Source organism: Sander vitreus, chromosome 23, assembly GCF_031162955.1.
Source record: "Sander vitreus isolate 19-12246 chromosome 23, sanVit1, whole genome shotgun sequence".
Classification (NCBI taxonomy): Eukaryota; Metazoa; Chordata; class Actinopteri; order Perciformes; family Percidae; genus Sander; species Sander vitreus.
In genome coordinates, this window is record NC_135877.1 from 22,309,905 (window position 1) to 22,325,899 (window position 15,995).

At 42.9% G+C, this 15,995-nt stretch overlaps 2 protein-coding genes across 8 annotated transcripts in view; both read right to left on the minus strand.

Moving 5' to 3' along the window:
- The window catches only part of LOC144512368 (reticulon-1-A-like), a 51,734-nt gene extending 41,938 nt beyond the window's left edge, over positions 1-9,796 (minus strand). For 2 of the 7 annotated variants that reach the window (XM_078243081.1, XM_078243079.1), the window contains exons 1-2: positions 8,920-9,770; positions 993-1,031 (exon numbers count right to left, since the gene is read on the minus strand). In XM_078243081.1, the coding sequence (XP_078099207.1) occupies positions 993-1,031; positions 8,920-9,544 (664 nt within the window). In that variant the 5' untranslated portion in view covers positions 9,545-9,770. Of the gene's footprint in view, positions 1-992; positions 1,032-8,919 lie in introns of all 7 variants that reach the window. The other 5 variants (XM_078243082.1, XM_078243080.1, XM_078243076.1 and 2 more) reach the window with 4 other exon arrangements.
- A 522-nt stretch (positions 9,797-10,318) lies between these two features.
- The window catches only part of LOC144537675 (clathrin heavy chain linker domain-containing protein 1-like), a 34,663-nt gene continuing 28,986 nt past the window's right edge, over positions 10,319-15,995 (minus strand). Inside the window, exon 10 of the mRNA XM_078281483.1 lies at positions 10,319-11,306. The gene's annotated coding sequence lies outside the window, so the exon portion shown is untranslated. The remainder of the gene's footprint in view (positions 11,307-15,995) is intronic.

The following is a 15,995-nucleotide window of genomic DNA, read 5'->3' on the forward strand; positions in this document are numbered from 1 at the left end:
AGCATTGACGTTGAATCACCCTACGGTACCGTCTATTTGCTGGATGGTTTCAAGGTAAACACTGATTCGGATTAGATTTAATGGTACCAATTCACCAAATTGTAAACAAAGGTTTGCTGAAAGCTTGCCTAAGGTTGTAGCCCCGAAGCGTTATTTACTGAATCCATGGAGACACTGGCCCAATCCCAAAGTGAGCCCTGAGGACTAAAGACTAAAGACTCCCAGACTTAACTGATCTCAGGTGCTGAGTGAGTGAGTGTGTGAAGCCACATGGGCTCAGATAGGGAGAAATGGGATTGGGACAGCACTTCACGAGATCACGTTACATTGGCGTGTTGGCATGTCGTCCAGCTTGTTGTACAAGCTGGACGACATGCTGGTCTGTGTTTCGTGGTCGTGTGTCGTGCTGTTGTTTACCTTTTGTAATTTCCGGATTTCCCTACGGTCTCCGCGGTAGACGTCACAACGCTTTGAACTGTAGTCTGCATCGATTCAGACTCACGCCCTTTGAAATTAGACATTGGGACAACCCTAAGTCCTTAGGAATTTCGCGAGAATGCGCACCAAAGTCCGTGAGTCTGTCAGTCCGGACTTTGGGATTGGGCCATTATAATTCCTGTTACATCCTTGATTTCCTCTCCTTCAAACACACACAAAAAAGGTATTTAATACCTGAAGTCATTCGGAAAATACAGGAAGAAGTGAGCAATGGTTGAGGGCTCTCAAGCAAGGCACTACACACCGAACGTAAATGGGAGAGATGATTAACGTTCATTATATTATGAATGTGAAGGAAGACAATCAAGCTTCGACAATCGCAGTCGAAAAGCTGCATAAATCATAAGCATCTTAAGTTGATTATTACATTTGTTGGCATTGCGTTCATCAGAAGATTTAGGGGAATTAGTCTGTAGTACAAATTAATGTTGATTTTAATAATCTGATAGTGAGGCCAAAATGATTCTTCATATCAGGCCGTTTGGTTTGTTTACCTCTGCTGTCGAGGTTTACGTTCCAGCCATGAAGAAGACCTGTAGGATTGAACCAAAAAGACACGTTTAACATCTCATTCAGCGGGAGATTTAGAGATGGTCCGATACCATTTGTTGCTTCCTGATACTGATACCTGAACTTGTGTACCAGTGTGTCATATATGTTATTATGTTTTAACAGCTGTATACTACTATCTCTGTATGGATGATATGATGTATAACAGCTGTATACTACTATCCCTGTATAGATGATATAATGTATAACAGCTGTATACTACTATCCCTGTATGGATGATATGATGTATAACAGCTGTATACTACTATCCCTGTATAGATGATATGATGTATAACAGCTGTATACTACTATCCCTGTATGGATGATATAATGTATAACAGCTGTATACTACTATCCCTGTATAGATGATATGATGTATAACAGCTGTATACTACTATCCCTGTATGGATGATATAATGTATAACAGCTGTATACTACTATCCCTGTATAGATGATATGATGTATAACAGCTGTATACTACTATCTCTGTATGGATGATATGATGTATAACAGCTGTATACTACTATCTCTGTATAGATGATATGATGTATAACAGCTGTATACTACTATCTCTGTATAGATGATATGATGTATAACAGCTGTATACTACTATCTCTGTATAGATGATATGATGTATAACAGCTGTATACTACTATCCCTGTATGGATGATATGATGTATAACAGCTGTATACTACTATCCCTGTATGGATGATATGATGTATAACAGCTGTATACTACTATCCCTGTATGGATGATATGATGTATAACAGCTGTATACTACTATCTCTGTATGGATGATATGATGTATAACAGCTGTATACTACTATCTCTGTATGGATGATATGATGTATAACAGCTGTATACTACTATCCCTGTATGGATGATATGATGTATAACAGCTGTATACTACTATCCCTGTATGGATGATATGATGTATAACAGCTGTATACTACTATCCCTGTATAGATGATATGATGTATAACAGCTGTATACTACTATCTCTGTATAGATGATATGATGTATAACAGCTGTATACTACTATCCCTGTATGGATGATATGATGTATAACAGCTGTATACTACTATCCCTGTATGGATGATATGATGTATAACAGCTGTATACTACTATCTCTGTATAGATGATATGATGTATAACAGCTGTATACTACTATCCCTGTATGGATGATATAATGTATAACAGCTGTATACTACTATCCCTGTATAGATGATATGATGTATAACAGCTGTATACTACTATCCCTGTATAGATGATATGATGTATAACAGCTGTATACTACTATCCCTGTATGGATGATATGATGTATAACAGCTGTATACTACTATCCCTGTATGGATGATATGATGTATAACAGCTGTATACTACTATCCCTGTATGGATGATATGATGTATAACAGCTGATCTCTAGTGAGATTCAGAGGGATCGCTCAATGTCTAAATCTGAATGTGACAGGGCGCCGTTAAAAACAAACTTTGTGCTTATATATTTGTACGTCCTTTGCAGACGTTTGTGTTTGTGAAGGTAAAAACACCTGAGAAGATGAGTTCAAGTCCACCGGGCTTTCTAAGCTTCTAGGAACGATGACACATTATCAAGTCGCTGATAAGAAATTAAGGTTGCAGTTGAACTGGCGACAATATATAGTGTCAGTAGTAACTGGGCCATGTAACCAGATTAGAGTCGACATCACATGCCATCCTACATATAGCTGGGAACAACAGACACTGCCTCTAACGCCTCCAACTTCTCAGGTACAACCTGCACGCGCAAGAAATAAATCCCTAAAATAACAGAACAACTTCTGGCAGATCATAACGCCAACTTTCCCCCGTAATTACAAAACGGCAATTGTGTGTGTAGCTTCAGTTAAAATACAGAACATTTTCTGTTAGGCCTTTGTAAAAATGTTGTCACACAAAGCTGCTCAGTTAGTAAAAACGCATCAAACGTGTCACAAAAGATCGGGGGGAAAAATACAAAAACGTTGGGGGAAAATGCACAAAATATTGAGAGAAAAAGGAAGAAACATGGACTTCTTTAAACTCCTGAAACCCTCCGGGGCCGACAAAAGTTGTCAGAGCACAGATCATGCAATAGGAAATGTAAAAAGAGAAGTGCAATTGCGAATCATGGACAATTTGTGTTAAATATACAGTCATACAACTGTTAATACACAGATATGTTAGTTAGACGTTGCTATTTTGCCGGTTTAAAGTCAGATTTTTTTCAACGTTTAATAACGATAAGCCTGCCTATGTTTGCATGAGCTGGTTTCTGAAGAATGTTGTGTAAAATACTGCCGAACTGCAACCAAACTATCTTCATAAACAACCTAAACTGCCGTAGAAGAGTTGTTCATTTTGTCTCTGCCCTCAGCGGGAATCGAACCGCTGACTCTGCTGGTTGAGCTACCTCGCTCTACATGTGGAGGGATTCGTCTCCTCCTCGGGCTAAAAGTATCTCGAGGAGTACTTTACAGCTCGACACTGAAATACGACTTCAGGCCAACGCCTCACCTGCTGCCATCTTTAAAATAAAGAACTCAATGTCCCTCCCTCTGCTGAGCACATCACGTCATTCTTTCCATTATTTAGAAAAGGTTTTTCCCAAAGTTAACAGTTAACCAGAGCAGGTTACTCTGGGTCATCTGCAGTTGATCAGTCATTGTCTCTGCTGCAATCTACAAAACAAACAGTTATACAACTCTGCATAAATAACACACACACACACACACACACACATATATATAGCAAAAACCCACTGAGATGCAGGGGTTTCTCTACCATTAACAGCACTTAATGTCTCCCAGACACTAGAAGACTGAACAGACTAAGTCTGTGTGTCTATGTGTGTGTGTCTGTGTCTATGTGTGTGTCTGTGTGTGTCTCTGTCTGTGTCTGTGTCTGTCTGTGTCTGTCTGTCTGTGTGTGTGTGTTAAAGCCTGACACCATCTCACATCTAAAGACAGTCATCTCACATGACATAATACGTAAAGACTGGGGATACGCAGGGTCAGACATTGCAACACTACTAGATTAGTTTTGAAAGATTTAACCAAGCTAGGTAGCTTCCTTTAAGTTACCAGCTGAGCGCTAGCTAGCTAGCGCTAGCTGGTAACTTAATCTGTTCCTGTTTACAGAGAGAAGACAGACAGACAGAGACAGGGAGAGACAGACAGACAGACAGACAAAGAGGGAAACTGGCCTCCAGCTAAAACAAAACCAATCCTAACGATGTTGTCTGGACGTCCGTCCTGTAATAACTGTGTGACCTGCTGACTGACCTGCTGATACTCTGATTTCTACCGTTATACAAGCAGCGCTGAGTCTGGTATCGATGTGTAAACTCAATCTCTGGCTGCTGCTACGCCCCTAAATGGCACAGAACTACAGAAGTAGTTCAATCATGTAACTCAGAGTCAGCGTTGCTGTTTCCCCCTGCGTCCAGTCTGTATGCTAAGCTAGGCTAACCTGACTAGAGCTGCAAAGGTGATGCTAATCTCTGATGTCAGCTTGTTAAATGTGAATATTTAGAAGCTGTGTGTTTTATTATCAAAATGGTTATGCAGATACATTAAGACTTTTTTTCAACCTTAAATATCGATATTCGTGGGTAAAGTAACGTGCAAATCAGGCCTAATAATAAACAACGTCATTTGTTCAAATAGCAACAGGTTTACTACTAGTCTACTACTTATACTACAGGCCTACAGATGTACTAATACTGCATATACTACAGGCCTACAGAGGTCCCAATACTGCATATACTACAGGCCTACAGAGGTCCTAATACTGCATATACTACTACATATACTACAGGCCGACAGAGGTATTAATACTGCATATACTACTACACATACTACAGAGGTACCAATACTGCATATACTACAGGCCTACAGAGGTATTAATACTGCATATACTACTACAGGCCTACAGAGGTACCAATACTGCATATACTACTACATATACTACAGGCCTACAGAGGTACCAATACTGCATATACTACAGGCCTACAGAGGTCCTAACACTGCATATACTACAGGCCTACAGAGGTACCAATACTGCATATACTACAGGCCTACAGAGGTACCAATACTGCATATACTACTACATATACTACAGAGGTCCTAATACTGGATATACTACTACATATACTACTACTCTTGAGACACTAGGAAAACTAAAGAAGCCGTTTCCTGCTCCACTGATCGACTTGGCCGTTAAGATGGCGGATATTAACCGTTAAACCTCTCAGAACTGCGTCAGGGCCCGAAAATCAGCTTAAATGTGATGAATCTGCACAATATGGGCGAGCATCATCAGCTGTGGAAATCTCTGCTCTTATAACAGGGACAAGATTTAGAACAGATTAACATCTGCACACAGTGCTTAAACTACTTACAGCTGTTTTCTATAGATTTGTCCATTTCTGTATTTATTGTTTATTCTTATTAATGTTTACATTTGTTTGTATGTATGAACCCAATCACCACACACACAGAGGGAGAGAAACACACACACACACACAGAGGGAGAGAGAAACACACACACACACACAGAGGGAGAGAGACACACAGACACACACACAGAGGGAGAGAGACACACAGACACACACACAGAGGAGAGAGACACACACACAGAGGGAGAGAGAGACACACACACACACAGAGGGAGAGAGACACACAGACACACAGAGGGAGAGAGACACACACACAGGGAGAGAGAGACACACACAGAGGGAGAGAGAGAGAGAGACACACACAGGAGAGAGAGAGAGACACACACAGAGGGGAGAGAGACACACACACACGAGGGAGAGAGACACACACACACAGAGGGAGAGACACACACACACAGAGGGGGAGAGACACACACACAGAGGGAGAGAGACACACAGACACACAGAGGGAGAGAGAGAGAGACACACACACACACAGAGGGAGAAAGAGACACACAGACAGGGAGAGAGAGAGAGACACACACACACACAGAGAGAGAGAGACAGAGACACACACACAGAGAGAGAGAGACAGACACACACAGAGAGAGAGAGACACACACACACAGAGAGAGAGAGAGAGACACACACACAGAGACAGAGAGACACAGAGAGAGAGTGAGACACACAGAAAGAGAGACACACACACAGAGACAGAGAGACACAGAGAGAGAGTGAGACACACAGAAAGAGAGACACACAGAAAGAGAGAGAGAGAAACACATGCAGAGAGAGAGAGAGACACACCTGTGACTGACATGCTGACATCTCCCCTCTCCATCTAATCCACCTGACCTCATCACAGGCTCTTCACTAACACAAACTGACAGATATAGGTGACCCAAAAATAAGCTGTAGGCCGGCGCTGATCGTCCATTAACAGGCCTGCCAGTCACGCCGTCGGGGGCGAAAACTCACTTTAAAAACACCTTTCTTTTTTTTGTTTAGGGTGACGACGGGAGTCTGTGATGTGAAGTCACAGCGGGACTCATGGGATCAGAGAAGACGGATTAAAGACAATAGTGTGATATCTGTGGCTAGAGACTGTTATAATAATTTTACCAGCCACTCCACAGATTGTCATGGGGTTCTGAAGCATATTTACCAGCTTTTGGCTGGTAAATGGGGCTCATTTTGAACCCTGTAGACAATGTGATGGTACCAGTCACTAAGGTTGAGCCCTATTATACATCTTCTCTCTGTCTATGTCTCTCTCTGTGTGTTGTCTCTTCTCTGTCTGTCTTATAATAATTGACGATGTATAACAGACACGTGTAAGGTATAATAAAGAGAGGCTCATTACTGGGGCTGAGTATCATTTTAAAATGTCTGTTAAATGTATAGCTGGGCGATATGGAGAAAATATATCATCCTGATATTCTTGACCAAAAATACATAGATGTTGATATTGTAGGGTTGACTATTGGTGCTTTCACAACATGTTTTAACAATGAGATTTTATAAATAATCATCAGTAATGTGGATACAACGACTAAGTGGGTAAAGGAAAATAATACAACAGTCTGGTAAGTTCAGAAAATGACATCACTGTACTGTAATGCAGCCTTTACAACCAGTAACACTTATGCCATATCACGATATCCAAAGTCTAAGACGATATCTAGTCTCATATATCGATATAATAGACATACTGCCAAGCCCTAGTTAAATGTTGAGGAAGAGTTACTTTAAAAAGGGTATTTATGTATGAGTGATAAAGGCCATAACACCACCTACAGTGATGGGAAAAAATTGAAACTCAGACTATTTATTCTTAAAAAGGGTGGGAAAATATTGAATGAATGAAGGTCTTTGACTTGTGGCTGCGAGGCTTTAACTGGAGCTCACGGTTTATCCACCTCCATCACCATCAGCGGGCCTTGCCAAGCAGCCCCACCCTGCCTCTGTGCTGCCTGCTTCCTACGCCCAGAGGAGGCGAGACAGGCCTGTAAACCTGCAATCTGCCACCTCCCCAATACACAACAACACAAACAACAGCAGCAGCATCAGCTCAGAATACACATTTTCTGAAATAGCATTACAAAAAAGGCCAATTGAAGAGCATTCAGACATTTGATAGCATCTTAAGGAGGCATACAGGCCTCTGTGGATAAATTGTTTTCGTGTTGGTTTTGGGTGGAGATGGCATGGGTGGGGGGGTGAATGAGTGAAAACAGGCCGGCAACAGAGCAAAAAATATAACAGTGATTAAAAGCGTTGAGGGTTAGTCTGGTGATAATATGGGGAAGCTGGGAAGCCGACAGGGAGTGGACGCAGAGCGGATTCCTTTGTTGTGACTAATCTCTGGGTTACAGCTTTGGTACACCGTGCTCTGCTAACCCGGGCCTGAGCTTCCATTATCGGACACATCCTTATCCAACGTGCTGCTTTTTCCTCTTACTTAATTCATCCGCCATCATATTACAGTCCACCTTACTTAGTCTCATTGCGATTTTAGTTCAGATTTGATAGATTTCAGATGAATAAACTATGTTATTACGTTAGCATAGGCTACTGAAATCAACCTGACACCGGGGAAGAGAAACCTCACACCACCACCATCGGGGCGTGTTTGATCAGTTCTTGCGCTTTTAATTACAATGTAGTGACACCGGAGTACATGATACCCTTTCGGAACTGGGTTTTTTCAATGTCGTTTGTGATTTAAACCCCAAAAAAAAGCAGATTAAACGCCTGTGTCCGACAATGGAACTCGGCTAGTAACAGTAACTGTTAGCAACGGCGGGCACGCAGCGGGGAGAGGCACAGAGCAGATGGGCGCTGACACAATAATGACAAATATAACCGTGAAATAAATCAAATGTGATCCGGTAAAGTGTTTAATAAACACACGACTGACATTAAGTTACAATGATTAAGTTGTTAACACACAGTGGAAAGGATAAAATGGTGCAATAGTGCCACCTCATCCAAGGCAACAGTTCACATTATGCTTCCTGCTGCTGCCGTTTATTTGTCAAAACAGGTGGGCCGCATTCCTACAACACGGCCAAACCGGGGCTAGCCGGTTAGCTTATTCACCGGGAATATGTACAAAAAGACCTAACGTTGCTTAATTGATCACACAATATACACACACGACTGGTTAACAATGCGTTTTCCACCATTTACAGGACATCCAAGTGTCAAACAGAAGGTTAGAATCCGCTCCCCACAGTGGTAACTTAGCAACCGGCTAACCGTCGTTCAAATAACGGTGAAAAATAACCGTTACAAAGCCGTTTAACTAAATATTAATCATAACGGCGATACAAAATATATACATTTTTTGGTTTGTATTACAAAATATTCGTAAATATTATTAATGTATACTATTTTTTAAGTTTAGACTCACAAGATGCTGGAGCCGGTGGTTCCTCTGTCACCGCAGGTTGCACTGCTGCCTCTGCGGGGGCTGGGGCTGTTTTCCGGGGTTCAGCCGCTGGGAGGGCGTCGCTCTTCGGGGCAGCAGGTTCTGGCTCGGGGGCAGCAGCAGGTTCTGGCTCGGGGGCAGCAGTAGCCTGTGGCTCCGGTTCGATCTTTGTACTTTCGGGTTCCACTTTAGGGGCGACAACTTGAGGCTCCTCGGCAATTAAAGCAGGGGTGTCAGGAACAAAAGAGAAGCTGGTGGAGTCTGGGATGGCAGTCTCAGTCTCTACCTCGGGCTCCGGTTCGGGTTCTTTCACCTCTGGCACTGACACCGGTTTCGGCTCCGTTACGTGGACAGGCTCCGGTAACGTTACTGGTTCCGGAGCGAACGAAGCTTCTGTGAACTCTGTGAACTCGTGTGGCGCACTAGCTTCAGCTAAGTGGCGGTCCAAGGCGTCCTGAGCCCCGCCGACCAAGTCCACAATATCATCCACGCTGAAGAGGTCCTTTTTGGGCTTACCCAGCAGCTCGGAGTCCGGTTCGGCCTGGTAGTGGTGCATCTCCTCGCCGAACAGAGGAGTGGTGGAAGAAACGTGCTCGCCGTCTGCCATTTTTTCTTTTCCCCTAACTGTCTTCTGAGGTGGACAAAACTTTCGAATCCGGCTCGGCTCGGTTATCTCGTGTTACAAACTTCCACCGGGGGAAAAAAAACTGTAAAACGGCACCGGTAACTCCCTCCGGTACGTCTGCTCTTGACACCGGATAAAGTTGGACAAGTGCGCCACACGACAGATGAGTTGAGTGAGTCGGACCCGAGTTCCCAGATGGACACTGAAATTGAGAAGGAGAGGAGGGGAACTCCGCTGACCAATAACCTGCGGGTTAACCCCTGAGTGACGCGACCTGTGGCCAATCAGAGCGTGTTACAGTAGAGGCTGACCCCGCCCCCCCGAACAGTGGAGGTGTAATGGGACACCTCCTCCACCAAACGTCTAGTAAAACTTGGAGAAGCAGAAAGTTCAGTCTGTACTGACTCCAGCTCCAGCAGGGCACTTATTACATAACTATTTTTTTTTTTTACACTAACTCCTCCTGCTACTGTACAGCCTACACATGTCATAGCTGTCATATATGTCTTTAGCAGCACCATAATGTAAAAATAGTCCATTAAAAGTCATACAAACGTTTTATCGACAACATATAGTTAAGGTATGAACGTACTCATTACACAGAAAAAAAACCTTAAATGTAGTGGTGTAAAAAGTGGACAAGAAGTGCATCATATTTTTCCGTTAATATGTTTTGTATTATAAAAATAAACACATGTAATACATTCAACAAGTATTTATTAGAGATGTAATAGTAGAGAAAAGACAGAAAGTGAATTGAATGACATATATGACTTTATAAAAGCTCTTAAATGAAGTGAAAGTACAACATTTCCTTCTCAAATGTAGTGGAGTAGAAGTATAAAGTAGCATAACATGGAACTACTCAAGCATGTTAGGTTCTTGTGTTAATCTACATATTAACTTTCCAACACAGAACACATGTTGCAGGTCTAAAAAAAAAAAAAGGGGAAAGGCAACACACTCAGCCAGGAGCTTTCATAACGCTTTGCAGAGAAATGCTGCATTCAGGGAACCCGGGAGTTATAGCATTTCAGCACATTTCATCACAATCCATCCAGTAGTTGTTGAGATATTTCAGTCTGGGAACTTATGGTGACGCTAGTATGTTGTCTTCCCATCGACCGTGCAACTTTTGGTTTTTCTGGGTCTTTTTTTTCAACGTTTTGGTCGTCTTTTTCGACACTTTTGTCGCTTTCCACTGATGTTTTTGTCACTTTTTTTCTGCACCTTTTCACGTTTTTGTGTGTGTTTTTCCCCCCCACGTTTTTGAAGCTTTTCACGACATTTCTGTCACTTTTTTCAACGTTCTTTTATTAAAAAAGAAGAGCGTTGTACGGAACCATCCGTGTTATTTCTTTTGAAAATTTGGTTGAAAGAAACCCAAATTTCTGATATAGAAACCTTTTGAAAACGGGTCAGATTGGACCCGAGGACAACGGGAGGGGAGCATGCATGTCTGTAGAATAATTGGTGCCAATCCATCCGATAGACGTTGAGATATTTCCGTCTGGACCAAAGTGGAGGACCAACCAACAGACTGAGTCAGCCACCCACGGCTAAACACAAAACGCTGCCTAACCAAATGTTTCTGTTTTGCACTATATTTTGAAATATCTTTCAAGTTCTGGAAATGATCCCCCTCTGCATCTTTCAGATATTTGCTGCTTCCAGTTCCTCTTTCTCGTCAGATCAATACAAGTTTCTCCAGAGTAAGTTGAATGTGAAAGGGTGAAGCATGAAGCTGTAGAGGAGCAGCAGGGAGACAGATAGAGTTACAGGCTGATGACAGGCCGCAGTCTATATATAACACGTGAATATATATGTCTGTGAGTATATATGGTGCAGGCCAACATATGATAATGTGAGAGAGGGGGAGGGGGGGGAGAAAGATGTCTCCGTGTGACACAATGATGACTCTGATATTCAGACTGTTCAGAATCAAACCAAGAGTGAATGTTTCTGCTAACAATGATATCTTATAGACATCACAACTGCACTAATTGCAACTTGCACAATATGTTTGTTTACCTACAGCTTTATTAATACTATTTAAACAGTTGTACAGTTTTTATTCCCAACGTATAGATATTTTAAACAATTTGTTCTTATATTCTATCCTATTATTATTTAATGTATATTGTAGTCTTTTACCTCATGTATATTCTCTATGTGTGATGTGTGTCTGATATTTTTGCTGCTGCAACACTGGAATTTCCCATTTTTTGGGATCTATCTATCTGTCTATCTATCTGTCTGTCTGTCTATCTATCTGTCTATCTATCTGTCTATCTATCTGTCTGTCTGTCTATCTATCTATCTATCTGTCTGTCTATCTATCTGTCTATCTATCTGTCTGTCTGTCTATCTGTCTATCTATCTGTCTATCTGTCTGTCTATCTATCTGTCTGTCTATCTATCTATCTGTCTATCTATCTGTCTATCTATCTATCTATCTATCTGTCTATCTATCTGTCTATCTATCTATCTGTCTATCTATCTATCTATCTATCTATCTATCTATCTATCTTTTCGTCCTCTTTTCAATAAAAAAACCCATCATTAAGCCACCTTGTTGCACAGGCTAACATGTTCCACACACACCGCCAGCTACCCTCCTGAGGAAACCCATTTTGGCCGCTTGTACCCTGGATCTTGTTCTTTCGGTCATGACCCAGCCTTCGTGACCGTAGGTGAGGGTAGGAACAAAAACTGACCGGTAGATTGAGAGCTTTGCCTTCTGGCTCAGCTCTCTTTTCGTCACAACGGTGCGATAAATTGAATGTAATACCGCACCCGCTGCGCCGATTCTCCGACCAATCTCCCGCTCCATTGTCCCCTCACTCGCGAACAAGACCCCAAGGTACTTGAACTCCTTCACTTGGGGTAAGGACTCATTCCCTACCTGGAGAAGGCACGGTAATGTAATGTAATGTAATGTAATGGACAATTCCGCTTCCAACCTGTAGGGGGACCGAAGCGGGAAAACGTCAGTTTGATTGCGGGATCATATTGGGATCAATGGAGTATTTGTGGCAGCAGGGCGGTGTGTGTGGAACATGTTAGCCTGTGCAAGGGGTGGTTCAGAACCTCATTTCCAAGTTAGCCAGTGTGTTATTTATCAGTGGAGACCGTTTCCAACACTTTTCATCCAGTCCTTCCAGTTGCAGAGTTAGCTGGTGCTAGGCTAGTGCAAGTCAACAGTAACTGCTAGCCTGCCACTAAAAACAGTCTGACCCACTCCACAGTACACCCCAATTTTACTTAGCTCCGGTTAGTAGTACTGCGCCAAAAAGTAAACAGAGAAGTGCGCACTCCAGTCGGGAAACCTAGTAGTAGCCTAGTACATTGGTATTGAAGCACTGGATTGGACTGTGGCTTCTAATCATTTTAGACCAGATGACTTTGAAAAACCCCGTAATCTAAAGGACCACAAGTCACTGACAACGAATGCGGTTCCATCCGTCTTTCTAGATGCACCAACAGCTCCTGATGAACAGGTAATAACCTTCGGTAGGCTACTCTAGCTAATAAAGCTAGCCCCTTTCATAACGTTAGCCTAGCTGCTACTGATAGATTGAGACTGACAACGTTAGTGGAGATAACGTTACAGTTCAATGCATTGTGGAGAGTGACAACGTTAGCTAACGGTATAGCTACACTCTTGGTAGATACCTGGCTGGGCTAACGGCTAACGTTAGGTAATTGCTGACAGAAACGTCATGTAAGCTCGGACAGTTTACATGCAAATTGCTAGCCCGTGTGCTTTCATGTACCGGTAAGGTTATGTGAGTTATAGCCTGGCAGAGTGGAATCAGTTGGAGCTCACAGCGGCAGGTAAATAAACTTTCTCAGTAGCCTAGGTAATATCACTCCGCCGCTGCTGTAGCGTATGCTACCAACTACTGGGAACAAAGTATAACTATTGCATTGTGATGCAAGGGTAGTTTTATTTCTAACATTATTCTAACAACAGACATTTACATCGATAGTCTGGCGTTATAATGTATTTGCCTCGGGTGTACTGTGGAGTGGGTCAGACTGTTTTTAGTGACAGGCTAGCAGATACTGTTGACTTGTGCTAGCCTAGCACCAGCTAACTCTGCAACTGGAAGGACTGGATGAAAAGTGTTGGAAATGAGGTCCTATGTCCTAAATTCTGAACCACCCCTTTAAAGCACAGTGCATATTCACTTGGTACCTAGTCTATACCGACGACAATTCATTTATGGGATTGATCCGGTGCTGCCGGAATGAGGGACATCTGGCGATCCCTCATTTTTAGCTGGATGTCCCTCATTTCGGCCGGATGTCCGTCCCCTTCCTCTGTCTCTGTGTTGGCGTTCTAACCTCCGGTGGATGTCTGAGGACTATGGTTAGCTGCTCCTCAGATCTCTGCAGGGTAAATCCAGACAGCTAGCTAGACTATCTGTCCAATCTGAGCTTTCTGTTGCACGACTAAAACTACTATTGAACGTCCACATGTTCCACCAAAACAACCTTCCTGAGGCTATTTAGCAGAGGCACCGTGGCTCCGTCTGGAGCTTAGCACCACCCAAGACAATCTCCCATCCTGGAATGCTGTGTGGACTAGCCAGACCCTCCTCTACAGCGCTGTGGAGGAAGGTCTGGCTATGCGAGACTACTTGGTCTTTAATATCAGCGTTTTCTTGCACGAGGTGCAGCGGGTTTTAAATTCAGTATCATCAACAGGCTTCAACCGAGCACTAAATGTGTTTTTCTCGAGCCAAATCTCAATGAACTTACTGAACCTATATTAGATAAAAGGAACAGCTTTTAGACTTTTAAAGGACCCGCAGAAACCCTGCACACAGAAGCAGGATTTTTGGATTCACCCGCGCTTGTGAATCAGGTTAATGTATTCAAAATGAATGATTCATTCACAAATCTTACATCAGTCTGCTGATGAGGACTTTCTCATCAAAAATCCTAATCAGTGTGGCTGGGTTAGCTCAGCTGGTAGAGCAGGCGCACATATGTAGGAACTGCGGCCCTGTGCTGCATGTCATTCCCCCCTCTCTCTACCCTTTCATTTCTTCATCTGTCCTGTGGAATCAAAGGCCTAAAATGCCCCAAAAAATTAGCCTGACTAGCCAGCCCCACATCCAGATGTTGGGTCTGGGAACTCCCCATTGGCTGGGCTCAATCCGAGGGGCGGGATAAACAGTTGTCTTTCAAATTCCCTCTGCACGCAATAGGATAGCTCTACAACCAATCAGAGCAACGCTAGCTGATAGGTTACACTTTAAACTCTGAACACATCTTCCTTTTTCAAGAATGACTTCAGGGCCGTTCTTTGTTCTTTTCTCAAAGAAAAGCTGAACTCCAAGTCTTCCAGAGACGCTGTTCACCAGCAGTAGCAGCAGCCATAAGCCCCGCCCACCCACTCTATACACGATGTGATTGGCCTGACCAGAGTCTGGTTTTTCCAGCTCGCGAGCCAACGGAGAGTTGCTAGACGCCCCTGGCTGCAGATTACATCTGCTGCCACTAGGGGGCGTCTACATTTCTAGGCTACAAAAATAAATAAATGATCCTAATAATACTTTCACTGTATTTAGCATTTTGCAAACACGTGGAACTATCTATCTCTATGTGTCACGTATACATGTATTACTTAACATTAGCAGCTATTTAGCCTCTTGTACTTCTGTGCTGGAATAAATGATTTTGGTTGCACTACTGAAACAAACACGTGTCGACACAGGAACTACAACGTACAATTGTGACAGGTTTGAGTAATAAACGGGCAAATGTTTTAACCACCACAACCAATAGTAAACTTCAGGAGGTGCAGAAAGGGGATTTCATGAGTCGGCTTAATCATAAAGACAGCAATAACTGACAGGATCTGAAAGCTTAGAAATACTGAAACTAGTTCAGAGAGTCTGAAGTCTGGACAGTTTGAAGCTCAGACATTTTCGTGGCTGGGAGAAAACACACACACACACACACACACACTCACACACAGACTCACACACACACACACACACACACACACACTCACACACAGACTCACACACACATACACTCACTCACACACACACACACACACACACACACACACACACACACACTCACACACACACTCACACACACACACACACACACACACACACACACACACACACACACACACACACACACACACACACACACACACACACACACACACAGACTCACACACACACTCACACACACTCACTCACACACACACACACACACACACACACACACACACACATTAATACTTAAAACATCAGCAACCTTGTAGTTTCAGCAGATCTCACAGGATCTCATGCTATGTCTTTAATTAACAGACAGGAAATGAAAGCCAAGATGTGGACAGATCTGTCATCTGTCGGTGGTATTGGTGTTGCAGCGAGAGGTTGAGGAACTGGAAGCATGTTAA